Source organism: Haemaphysalis longicornis, unplaced genomic scaffold (assembly GCF_048455015.1).
Source record: "Haemaphysalis longicornis isolate Haplotype H1 unplaced genomic scaffold, Haemaphysalis longicornis Haplotype H1 scaffold_9, whole genome shotgun sequence".
NCBI classification, from domain to species: domain Eukaryota; kingdom Metazoa; phylum Arthropoda; class Arachnida; order Ixodida; family Ixodidae; genus Haemaphysalis; species Haemaphysalis longicornis.
Window position 1 is genome coordinate 35,979,102 of NW_027526460.1, and position 12,879 is coordinate 35,991,980.

General features: G+C 45.6%; 1 protein-coding gene across 6 annotated transcripts in view; it reads right to left on the minus strand.

Moving 5' to 3' along the window:
• LOC144152780 (transcription initiation protein SPT3 homolog) overlaps positions 1 to 12,879 on the minus strand; it is a 706,894-nt gene that overhangs the window by 589,514 nt on the left and 104,501 nt on the right. The window contains exon 1 of one of the 6 annotated variants that reach the window (XM_077684234.1): positions 4,211 to 4,810. The exons of 4 other annotated variants lie outside the window; for them this stretch is intronic. In XM_077684234.1, the coding sequence (XP_077540360.1) occupies positions 4,211 to 4,228 (18 nt within the window). In that variant the 5' untranslated portion in view covers positions 4,229 to 4,810. Of the gene's footprint in view, positions 1 to 4,210; positions 4,811 to 12,879 lie in introns of those variants that run through there. One more of the 6 variants, XM_077684236.1, reaches the window with a different exon arrangement.

The following is a 12,879-nucleotide window of genomic DNA, read 5'->3' on the forward strand; positions in this document are numbered from 1 at the left end:
TTGTCATTATTTTTTTCTAATTTTCAGCTATAATACGCTCCATATAATTCCGTTGTGTAAGCAGTGACTACATATTACCAGCGAAAAAGACACGGACAAAAAAAGAAGCAGTCAGGACGATCGCAGACAAGCTGATCGAAGACAAAACGATCGCAGACAGGACGTCTGCTTTTTTTTTTTTTTTTTTGGTTCAGGTTTTTCTCGCTGGTATTACGTATTCAAGTCAACGCTAACAATCCCAAGTTTCAGCCTTAACCGTAAACAATGATACTTGCTCTCTTTTATACCTTGCTTTTGGAATATTTCGCTTTGCCTATTTTTTCCTTCAGTACCAATAAAAAACTGCCGAATTCCGGCACCATGAAGGCCCAAAGCATGGGAGAGAAATTCTTTTTAACGACAAAGGTACCCTCTTTTTAATTAGTTGGTAGGACTGTTTATATGTTCTTCTTCCACTCAACTTTTCCCTAGATTTTATTCTGTAGTTACGAAATAAGCTGATTATTTTTCTGATCGAGTTGCACTCATTTACATCCTCCAACATTTCATTGTTTTGTGTAAAAAGGTTATCCCGCTGCTTGGCTGCTTGACATTGTTTTGTATCTATTTATAGTTACCTCTGAGAAAACCACTAAGCTTTTCCTGCGCAAGTCATGGTTCGTTTCCGGTCCTCTCCTGATATAAAGACGTCAGCATTACCCTTCCTTTTTAAAGATGATACTCTTTCTTGGGCTACTTAAACCCAGAAATTTTGGTCTGTCTGTCTGTCTGCCTGTCTGTCTGTCTGTCTGTCTGTCTGTCTGTGACTCGATTCAGCCAGCCGGCCAAAGTGAAACAAAGTCTGCGCGATAGTCTTAGATACTTACAGCCATATTTAAACGTTTAAGTCCGGTTTTTATGTTCATACTTGTCAACATTGTCGAACAAGAACAAGACATTACGCAAATATAAGGTAGAAAATCAATACATGAGTGATACTTGCAGTGTTCCTTTAGTAAAATATTAACGGATGCTTGGTTTTTGAGATAGCAAATGAAATACTACATCAAATGCCGAAAAACGTCGCCTGCTGTTTGTTGCCCGTGCTACCTTGCGGCATTTAAAAATCAAACGGCAACGGCAACAAAAATGAAACGTTCCACTAGATAGGTTCCACGTTCTGCTTGGAACGCACGTGGAGTAGGGAAACATGGTCCTATAAACGTTGAAGTAGGGCGCCTCGATTCACGCGCGTCCCGGCCGTACTGCAGCGCTGGCATCGAGGCAGCTGGACTGAAGCAGTAGAATGCGGTAAATCTAAATTGAGTTGAACAAAACTTTAGCGCGTTTACCTTGGGAGGAGCACGACAAAAGAGGAACAGCATGAGAGGTGAGCGGGAAATGAAGGGAGGCATTTACTTGACAAGTGTCGACAAAGACTGTCGTCTTTTGTCGACATTTGCAACGAAAGGAGCAGATACGCGGTCATTTTTATCTCCACCTGTTTAAAATGAACCTCACCCCCCCCCCCCCCTTCAAATTATAACCTTGAGGATATCGTCTCTTGTTGTATGAGGATTGTTCTACAATACAAAACGCTTGTTGTGTGTGTGTGCCTGTTTGTTTAAAACATACCTGCAGTTGCCCTACACTTTTGTTTTGCTATGCTGCCGTGCCCACTGAGCCAAAGACCTTTTCATAATCTATAAAGGTCAAATGCAGAGCTTTGTACTCTCCTGCGAGCTTTTGCTTTACGTTCACCTTTCGCTTTCTGTCACGTTCACCCGTCACTCGCCACTTACTATTCGTTCAAATCCCGAAGGAAAATACATGTGTTTTTTTTATTTACTGTTTACAGGGGCAGCCAATAACAACCGGACAACAAAAACAGCGACAATTTCCTGCAGAATGGGGCGCTTAAGGCTTTCACCTTAACAACAACCTCTTACAACACATTTCGTCTCAAAGTAACAAAACGCAGGTGTTCTACATGTTCGTCATAGCAATCCTCCCTTCCCACCTACCTTCCCTACTCGTTAATATGCCACCCGTCACATCCCAAAACCAATATTTCCTGGGTCGCATGCCGGTAGCAGGAAATGCACAGCGCTTAGTTTGGGACGACAACTACCGGTGCGACATACATCCTTACCAAAGAAGACAGCCCGTTCGGCGAAAAAGGATGGTCATGACCACGTCCCCGGGCAAGCAAGAGGTAATTCTGGGCAAGCGCCTAGAATGCACTCTTTTACAGGGGTCCTTTCAGCCGCGAATGCCAAAGTGACAGAGTGACAGACTCCGCGCTGGGAATAAAACAAACTGAAAGCAACGGAGGGAGAAAGAAAAGAAAATCATGGCGAGATTAGCGATCTTCTTTAAAGAAGGGGTGGCAACAATCGTGGCCTTGATTTATGCCCGCTCGCGAGGTTTTTGTTTATCATTAAAGTTTCTCCAGCTCCCTTCGTTTTAGGAACCTCGGTCTCAAGAAGAAAAGCAGAGGTAGAGGTTACCGCACAAAAAGAAGAGTGAGACGGAGGACCAAATTGAACGAAAGCAATTTTGGGGCTTTTTCTGCGGGACAACCGTGTTTCATCTGGTTAGATTTTATTTTCCTTGGGTCTTTAAGAATCTCGCGCTTCTTTGTTCAGGGCGCTTCCCTCGTAACCGTCGTCACTCAGAGTGCCACGCGGCCGCTGAAAGGATTCACGGCGTCCCTTTTAACGCCGCTGTCCGTGCAGCCTCCGCTAGAAAAATGGGGAGAAATAAATTATTCGGGGATAGTGTCATTTAGTCCCGTTTCACGGGCCTTGGTGCTTCGAAAAATAAGTGGAGAATGAAAAACCAAAATAAAACTCTCGCAGGAATTCGTTTTTTTTTTTCTTGTTAAACCGCGTGATAAATAAAGTGATTACGGAAGGTTCAGCTTTGCTGTTTTGTGCTGGTCAGACAGAACGTTGCTTCTGCCGTCATTTCTCCTCTTTTTGCCGGCAGGAATGCAGACTATGCCGACAAGCGTGGCATACTCCTCCCTACTGTATTTAAGGAATACACGCTTGGGTATTACTCTGCCTCACATACACGCGCGTATGGTCATCATCATGTGATGGTTTATGCCAAAATACAGTGGGCTACGATGCTCTGTAAAGACAAAAAGAAGGGGGGGGTGTCATTTTTTTTTCATTTACACTACTGGCCCTCAGTTCGATAGCATTGCTGTGTATGCTATACTATAATGTTAGCTACTATAGCGCATACTTCTATAGTTTATGGTACTATAGTGTATGCATGCTATAGCGTGGGCTAAAACTGGGAGCCGACTTTTATGCGCTGTGCTGATTTATTTTTAGTGATGCCACTTCACAAAGCATGTAAAGTTCTATAGCAATGCAAGGGTAGGCGATAATAATTAGCGCCCAATAAAGTAATGCTCCAATCCGGGGACGACATAGCAATATTTGTGTTTGTCTTCATTTTACATTCACCTTGTGCGAATTACACAACACCATGGATGAGCAGTAAAAGGGGCAACAAGCGACCGCTTGACACAGCCGCAAATCCCTAGCGCTCAAGAGAATTGCGACAGCATCAAATAGTTGGATTTTAGAAAGCAAAAAATTGTCGCTGCTTGCACTAAAGGTGCAAGGCAGGAGAAACAGCAGAGCTGCCGGCCCCTCTTTTCTTCGTCGGAGACCCGGCTGTTGCACCCCACATGAATTTCCTAACTTCCCGATGAAAGTTTTCCATGACTGGTATAGGTCCGGATCGTTTTGTCGGCAGCCTTTCACATCTCTCCCAAAGTGGACCGCGTTAGCATGCGCTCGAGCCGCGGCAACCGGCTTCGCGAACTCGGCGTCTCAGGAGTGAACCGACGTGAATTGGTGAGGAGTACACACGGAGCAAGAATAAGATATATTCTTGCTCCGTGGGAGTACAGCACGGGAGGGATCACGCCACGAACGCTAGCCAGAGCGTTCTCGAAGGTCGAGCTGGCCGACGCCGCGGACGCTCTTCACGAGGAGCACGCGCATGCGCGCTCGCTTATTTTAACAGCGAAGCTGCATAGCAAATCGTAATTTCTCGTGTCGGCAGTTAAAAATACCAAGAAATTGCCGAGCGCGCACACATGAACCCGCGTACCGCAGCTATTGTGGCTGCTAGTAATTTCCCCTGCACAGATTATGCACTCTTTCCACCATTCAGAGAAAAACGACGGTTTAAATAGCAAGCTTACCGGCAATCTTGGTTCCATGCTGATCCATCCTTAGAGCCAGCCGGTGGCTCTCAACTTCCGCTGGAAACTCTTTGCGTCATCATCATCATCATCATCACTAGTCAACTCAGAAGTCCCAGAACATGTCTTCGAAGTTGCTACTCCGTCACCACTGCGCCTCACACAAAAAGACACCTTACGCGCACTGCAGCCCCCGACGCCGACGTCTTTTGTTGTGGCCAACTTGCCCACTAAAATCTGGTCCGAAAATGCTAAACCTAACCAGCTGTCCCCGTTCAAAGGCTCCAAACAGCAGGAAAGTTCTTTTCACCACAGTTCAGAGGGCAGCGAATACCCACGGAAACGGCGCAGCACCACCGACGGATATCGGCCGTCGTTGAGTCCACAGGAAAGGCCTTGAACCACGTCTCTGTTCCTGCTACACAAATCCGCACAACTCACACACCCGCCGAGGAAGGTGTTCCCAACAATCTACACGACGTTTCCCCGCAGGCAACCATGTAAAAAGGCCCGAAATCCAGGCACGGGAACGAAGGTGTTCCGAGCGTCTCAAGAGTGCTGCAGATGAAGCATCGTCTCCGAGCGAACGCAGCTGGCTGTCTGGACAGGCGCGACGAAGCGTCTTTGCGCGGCGGGCGGCGCTCTAGCAGCGGCGTCGGGCAGAAAACGCAACGTCACCTTGTCACGGTATCGCCGGCGTTGTCGCGGGCAGCTAGCGAGCACTTACGTCTTTAACACACTGCAAGCATTGCAAGTCATTACGATTGCCGACCACGGCAACCAACTTCTCGTCGAGACGAATAAATGGACGGCTCTTGGCTAGCGCTTGGAAAAAACCGAAGTACAGTAGAAGAGGACGAAGGAACAAAAAAATAGAGCATTGCTGCATGTCGATGGAAGCCGTCGTGCACCGTCGTTACCGACAGAGACACAGCGCTAAACAACTGATGTGGCTGCCCAATAATTGTAATTCAACAGCGTTAATTAGGTTTAGTGGTTAGGCATTAGCTCAGTGGCTAAGGCATTGTGATGCTGATCCCAAGGATGCCGATTTTATTCTGGCCGCTGCGGCAGTTTTCTGATTGCGGCAAGAAACGAGAGCGCCCCTGTGTCGAGATTAGGGTAAAGTTCCCTTTGCCGCAAAGCGTGTTCGGCTGAAAAATTCGGATGACGTACCGCGAGAAAAAAAAAAAGGCCTACGAGCGAGCGATATACAGCTTCGCTGCAAAAAAAAAAAAAAAAAAAAAAAAACTTCACTGCCACCGTTCTCGCAAATAAGAATTGGGATAATGAATCGTTGAATGAATCAAGACAATCACACAATCTAAAGTCTACCGAACGTAAGGGATAGAATTACACGTTTTTATTAGGTTATTCTTACACAGACTTTCAATGCGCGGATATATCAGCACACGGCCAGTTAGGCACCGGGACATATCATGGCAAGGTGATTTCGATACAAACAGAGATGCTGGCGTGCCAATTATTGACTAAGAAAAAGTAAATAATTTAGATTAATTACAGGTTTGTCGATGTTCCTATTGTTTTTATTGCCAAAATGGACTCAATTCCTTGAAAACAGTTTATCCTTTAATTATATACTAGGGATGGTTTGTTGATCTCGTTTTATTGATTTTTTTTGTCAAGATCTCTAACAACAATTTTTCTAAAGAGTGCGTCTGTATTCGTACTATGGGTATCTAAGGTATAATCCTTATAGCCGATATTCTTTTAAACGATTTCCCGCGTAGATATTTATTAAGGATCGTTCTTCGATCTTGTTCATTTCATTTACTTTTTTCCTATTTTTGAACTTAGCATCCTCTTAATTATTTTGCTGACCCACCTCAAAAAAAGTTGTGCCTCAGATATGCCTCTTCAATTAACACTTGCCCATATATGTAGCCAATACTCTCATACGACCCACATTTTTACTGATGGCTCATATACGCCTGACAGCAGTTCTTCTGGGCTCTTCATTTCAAAAACCGGCCAAGCACTCTCATACCGTCTTGAGCGCCCAACGACATCTACATCAGCTGAGCTTCATGCCATCAAGCAAGCACTTCGCTACATTCTCCGCCAGCAGCCAGCACAGTGGGTAATCTTCACACATTCGAAGACAGCGCTGAAAACTCTTCGACGTGTCAGCTGCTCCAGCGTTCACGAACATATATCCCGTGATGTCTCCAACTTAAATCATCTAGTCTGTGTCGCCGGGCACCACGTGATACTGCAGTGGATCCCTGCCCACTGCGGCATCATAGGCAATGAGAAAGCAGATGAGGCTGCCAAGAGAGGATTACGACTGTGGAACGCGAGGAACATTTTCTTCACGAAGCACGATGCCTCTAGACTAGCAAAGGAGCTTGTTTTCAGGGAAAGAAGCACCTTCTGGTCTCTCCGGAAAACCAGCACCCATTCCTGCATCATGTCGACCCAACTTTGGCACTGAGGTTACCGGAGCGAATTCCACGTGGGCTAGAGACTTTGCTGCATCGATTACGTCTCAACGTAGCGCTTACACATGCCTACCGCTATCTCCTTGGCCTAACCTCGAACCCCTATTGTGACAACTGCGGTTCACCAGAAACCGTCGAGCATATGTTACTGGAGTGCCCTACGTACGGTCAAGAAAGAAACAACCTCGCACAGAAGATGGAGTGCATCAACCACAGTTCCCTAACTTTAAAAGCACTTCTGGGACCATGGCCATCTCTCTCGTCTCAGCGTAAAGTGCTAACCGCAATATTTGAATACCTCAATGACATCGGCGTCGCTGAGCTGATATAGGACCAGAACATCCTTGCACTGTGCAACCGTCTACAGACTTTTCACGTGCCGCACTGTCGGCCCCAACACACACGCTGCCTCCTTTTTTTTTACTTATTTTATTTCCCTCTTTCTTCTCTCCCTTCCACCTTACTACCTATTGCGACTTTATTCCCTCCTCCCGTACCCCGCAGAGTAGCATGTCGGCGTTAACATGCCGGCAGACCTCTCTGCTTTCCTCTAATAAAGAGCTCTCTCTCTCTCTCTCTCTCTCTCTCTCTCTCTCTCTCTCTCTCTCTCTCTCTCTCTCTCTCTCTCTCTCTCTCTCTCTCTCTCTCTCTCTCTCTCTCTCTCTCTCTCTCTCTCTCTCTCTCTCTCTCTCCCCCCCCCCCCTCTTAGTAGAAACATTTTTTTACAAAAGTATAGAATGTGAGCTTCAGAGACATCAATGAACCATGATCAGTGTCAGTAGGTACCACTCAAGAGTAGCTGGTATTACTCCCAAGCGCCATTCACCAGTCACAAGTGGCGAGTGGCCCTCGCACTCGCGAGTGGTGAGCGGGGCTCACCAAGAGTGGCGCGCACACCCATTCCCTCTCGCACTCACCGGCCCGAAGCGATGGTGAGGCTCACTCATGCCTCACTCGTGAATGGTGAGTGGGTGGTATGTGAGTGCACTCGTGAGCGAGCCTGCTGACCTGTGCGACGTAGCGGACGGCTCCGGATTAATTTTGAGCGTCTTGGGATCTTTCATGTGCGGTCAAATCTCAACACATGGGTGTCTTCGCTTTCCGCCTTTATCTGATTGATTGATTGATTGATTGATTGATTGATTGATTGATTGATTGATTGATTGATTGATTGATTGATTGATTGATTGATTGATTGATTGATTGATTGATTGATTGATTGATTGATTGATTGATTGATTGATTGATTGATTGATTGATTGATTGGTTGTAGGCGTTTAACGCGCCGACGCAACGCAGGCGATGAGGCGCACCGTAGTAGAGAGCTCCGGATTAATTTTGACCACCTGGGGATCTTTAACGTGCGCCGAAATCTCGTAAACATGGACGTTATTGCTTTTCGCCTCCACCAGAAAAGCAGCCGCCGCGCCCAGGAATCAAACCCACGAACAAAATAATTATAAGAAAAAATTACCATTCAAAGAAAGCCAAAGAAAACAAAACTGCACCTAATTTTCCAGTTTTATGTACACATTACTTTCGTACGCATATTTTATATCAATCAGCTATGTGCGATCACTGTGTCACATTTACCCGTTTTACAGTAGTAGGCACGGGTTGGGGCTTTTTTTATTTCTCTGTGGGTTTTTTTCTGGCCCCGAAATAAACGAAAACCATGAATGAAGTTACCTTCGTGGCTCTGTGCTTGCACCGAACCGTCGACCATTAGTTCTCAAACCACGCTTGTTTGATGAAGGCTGCATGGAAGCTGGTGCCTCCCGCTACCATGTTTACCAATAAGGTCAAGCTCAGCTATATTTGTTTGAAACGTTTGACCAGCTTTAAAAAACCCTTACATCTTTCTTTTCCATAGCTGCATCCTCGCAACGCAATTTTCTAAATTGCGTAACCAAGCTGTTCCTTTTTCTTGCTAGCTCTAATTGCGCTCTAAACTGTCAAGGTACTTTTTTTCGCTACTTATTGAACCAAGCTTCCAAAATGATCCATGCGACTATAGAGAAGCTACCTCAGGCCTGTAAGTCTTCCTTCTCCGCAGCATGACTCAACCTGCGGTGGAGCGCTCTTTACAGAAGCCCTTATTCGTCGACACGCATGGACGAGCACTGAAGACGGAGAATAGTACGAGATTCTCTCGGACGGGGTGGCAACAAATAAGCAACCGTGTTAACAAGAGGCACAAAGTGCCCGAGGCGGGGCCGTGATGTGAGAACACACGGGAGTAAAAGCACGCTAACCCCGCAGGCCACCGGGTGACGCAACGACTCATCGCGGGTGGTCCCGGCACAGAAAAACGCTTAATGAGCCTCACTATGCAGAAATCACGACTTCTGGTCCCTTCGCCAAGTTTCAGTTTGTGTTCCGCTCGGATAACGAGCTATACCCACCCGCCCCCTTGCTCTCATCCTGCAGCCTACCTAGCTTGGCGTTCGAGAGGCGCTAGTTACCAGACGAAGCGGCGTTTATTGGCCGGCTGCGAGCACGTCTGCGGGAGCGACGCTACTCGTCCGTGCTTTCCCCAGGGCTCGTTTCACGCGCTGTTAGCTGTGTGGGGCAAATGTTTTGGCGTCACAATGTCATGACCTGGCACGGCCAGACGAGGCCCTACGGTGGAAAAACAGAATCTGGCTTGATTCGGAACTGGTGAAGCCCGCCTCAGTGTTATTTTCCTTCTTTGCGTTTCTGGCTAGTTTGATATGTACGATGCAAGGTATCTCGTTTTATGGATCGGGTGTGGTTGACCAGCTTACAAAGTGAGTGGAATTTGAAACAATATGTTCATATATTTCTTTTCGTTTTTTCAAGAAACTCTTCTTTATTCGAAATATTGTCCAACTCTCATTTCACTAATCTGGAAGATCGCCCTCGAGCTACGCTTCTCTCGTCAGCACGCATGTTGGGCAAAGAAGCAAAAAAGGTACAAACTTACTTACTACCGATTCTTTAGGCTCATTTTGGGTCGGCGAGGAACGCGGCCATCAATGTGTGTTTTTTCTAACTTCCTGGACAAGTTTTGAATTCACGATGCCCAAAGCAGTACCATTGAACAAATTTCCCGTTTGCTAGCCGCGCGTTTCCTCACTACATCACTTGCTCCTTGCTGGACTGCGTTCATAAAAGGCAAAAAGAAAGAGCCGATGGCGCTGCTTTGAACGCACCAGACGTAGTGGGGTGCAATATATACATAACTTTTCCCACAAATTGGAAAAAAAATCAACCCGCGCTGTCATCAAGGTTGTGTTTTCCACTTCTAGCTGAGAAAACGATTTTCAATTAATCCTCTGCTGAAAAAACAAAAAACTCGTTTGCACAATCAAGTATCAGAAGTTATTCGTTCCAGGTTCCGAGAGAGCTGTTGTTGATTTGATAGCTTTATCCTGCGGGAAAGCCGAATATACTGGCTTCAGAAAGCACACGTACGATGTAATGAAGCCATTAGCGGCCATCCCGCATTCACTGCTGGAATGACGACCACATTCAACCTGGAAGGGATTTCATGTCAAATTGCATAGTCTTTCTCATGTAGCGCTGGTACTACCTAACAAAATTAGTTTTTAACCGCGAATTGTTTTGTGAACCGGGAAGCCAGAAAGCCTATTAAAACAAGCTATGCATAAAACTGCACTGTGTTTAAAACCTTTATAAACCGCATTTTGATGAAATTTTACGGGCACAAAAAGGTTTAAATCGTTGCTGCTTAGCCTCAAACCAAGCTGCTTAGCGAATCCGTAAAATTATCATTTACAAAATTGCTAGTAATTGCAAAATCGCCAGAAATGCAAGAATAAACGGGAGCCCTTTTGCTTTAAACACTTTCGGTTATTATCTCCTGGTGTGTGCAAACTCGTGATTTTCCCCCTCCAACAAAACATGCAGGTAAACGTAGCTATATTTTCTATTTTCAGTTGAATATTTCCTATCGCAACTACGTTGTTGCAAAAACGCACTTGCAGAACAAACACTGACGAAAACGTGAAACAAAAAACAATACAGAGCACCGAAAAATAAAGCGAGCAAAGAGCGCGTGTGAAACAGACAATGGAGGCACCCAAGCCACGATCGCGCGCAGTCATTAGTCAATTGAGCGCAACGAAAAGAGACAGTGTGTCGTTGTATACTTCGCCTGGTTCACCGTGCAACACTAAGAACGTGCAGTCCGTCGGTCACCGCCAAGGGAACTGCTTGTCGAAACAGGAGAGAAAGCGAGAGGGGAACGCCGGTGCGAAGGAAAAAAGAAAGGGAAGGACCCCCGCAGGAAGGAAGGCATAACGATGGAACGAGGGGAGGAGATTGCGTAGTCGGGGAATCTTGTTGAAACATGGGAAGAGAAGCATAAATGAGTGCGAAGAGGGATTTGGCAAAACAAAAGTACCAAGTACGGAGGGAGAGGCTTAAGCTGGCATGGGAACGACCACCACCCTTTCTCGATAGTCGGCCTGCGCAAAGTGGCCAAATTTGTCCCCGAACACGTCGCACTAGCAGCGCTGTGCTTGGAGGCGGCCACCTCTTGCGCTTACTGTCGCCCCGTACCCTATGGTCTTGTTTTGCTGTTACGCTAGATGTGTAGTGTACGTACCCCTCTTCCCCTGTCTTTCTTTTGCTTTGCTCGTTACGGGCCAGGGCTCTCTACTGACGACAGCCATGTTTAAAAGCTACCGCCTTTCGTCGCATTTTATCTTATCGTTTCTTGTTCGTTTGTTTCATGATCACTTTCATTTGATTTCATTTTCAGTTACTTCAAAACGCGGGTATTCGCAGGAGTGAAGATTTCTTTTTTTTCTGGCCCTCAGCAACCCTCCTAGAAAAATTGCAAGCCTTAAAAATTGAACATTGAAGAAACATAAAGAAAACAACCACACTAAAGATCATACATAATGCAGTGTTTTCGTACCAGGACACTTTGCTTAACGTAACTTGGTTGATATTCTTTATTTTAATTACTACTCGAATATTTTTGTTACTATTTAGTTATTAGTAAGAAAGTCATAAAAGAGCTAGGAAAACATCTCGTCATTAAAAAAAAGCAAACTTGACACGTACAGAGTTAATAATAAAATATACACAGGCTTTTTAAAAGAATGCACACGAACAACATTACGAACCACATGTTTCTTCCCCGTCAGAAACTTGTTGTTCTGTTTCTGCCCCGTCAAAACAGAAGCCTCTAAGTTTCTGCCCCGTTAGACGGTGCAGAAACTTGGAGGCTGACCAAGAGGGTTCAATTTAAATTGCGGACGACTCAGCGGGCGATGCAACGTAAGATGATAGGTGTAACATTAACAAGAAGAGAGCGGAGTGGGTCAGGAAACAAACGCGTGTTAAGGACATGTTACTGGAAATTAGGAAGAAGAAATGGGCGTGGGCAGGGCATGTAATACGAAGGCAAGATAACCGTTGGTCATTAAGGGTAACAGAGTGGATCCCTGGAGAAGGCAAGCGTGGCAGGGGGTGGCAGAAGGTTAGATGGGCAGATGAGATCAAGAAGTTTGCGGGGATAAATTGGTCGCAGTTGGCACAGGACAGGGATAATTGGAGATCTATGGAGGAGGCCTTTGCCCTGCAGTGGGCGTAGATAGGCTGATGATGATGACGAACAACATCTCACAAAACAAAACATATTACGCGCTTACCGAGATGACGGTAACAGTAAAGATTCAGTTAGACAAGCGACGTATTGTATACACCTTCTCAGTGCATTGAAAATTATTAGCTTCGTTTACCTAAAGAGGTATAATATTCTATGCTTTAGTTACTACTAAAATATGTTAATTACTGCTTGGTTATTACTAAGAAAGTAATACAGGAGGGACAAGGTACGGTGTGTTAACTGTTAATGTTTCGCAGTTTTTCCCGTTAGCAGCTAAAGTTGCAGCCAAGGCTGTTCTAGTCACTTGAACTGTAATTGTCCTGCGCAGCCGATAAGGTTCGCGCAGTGACTTCGAAGCACTGCGTGGAATATAGCCGATGGATTTACGAGCCTGTTGATTTGGTCTTGCTATAGCTCTACTGCTAATTATTGCGAAATGCAATGTACATGGATATCAGAAAGAAGTCCAAATTTACGACAACCATTGTCTGCGCACAGTTTCTGTTAATGTATTCATAAGTTTCGTGCGCAATGAGCCATGGTTAGACTGCGCGTGGTCCTCCAAAGCAGTAACCGCTAAATGTTGTAATGCAGTGCAACTG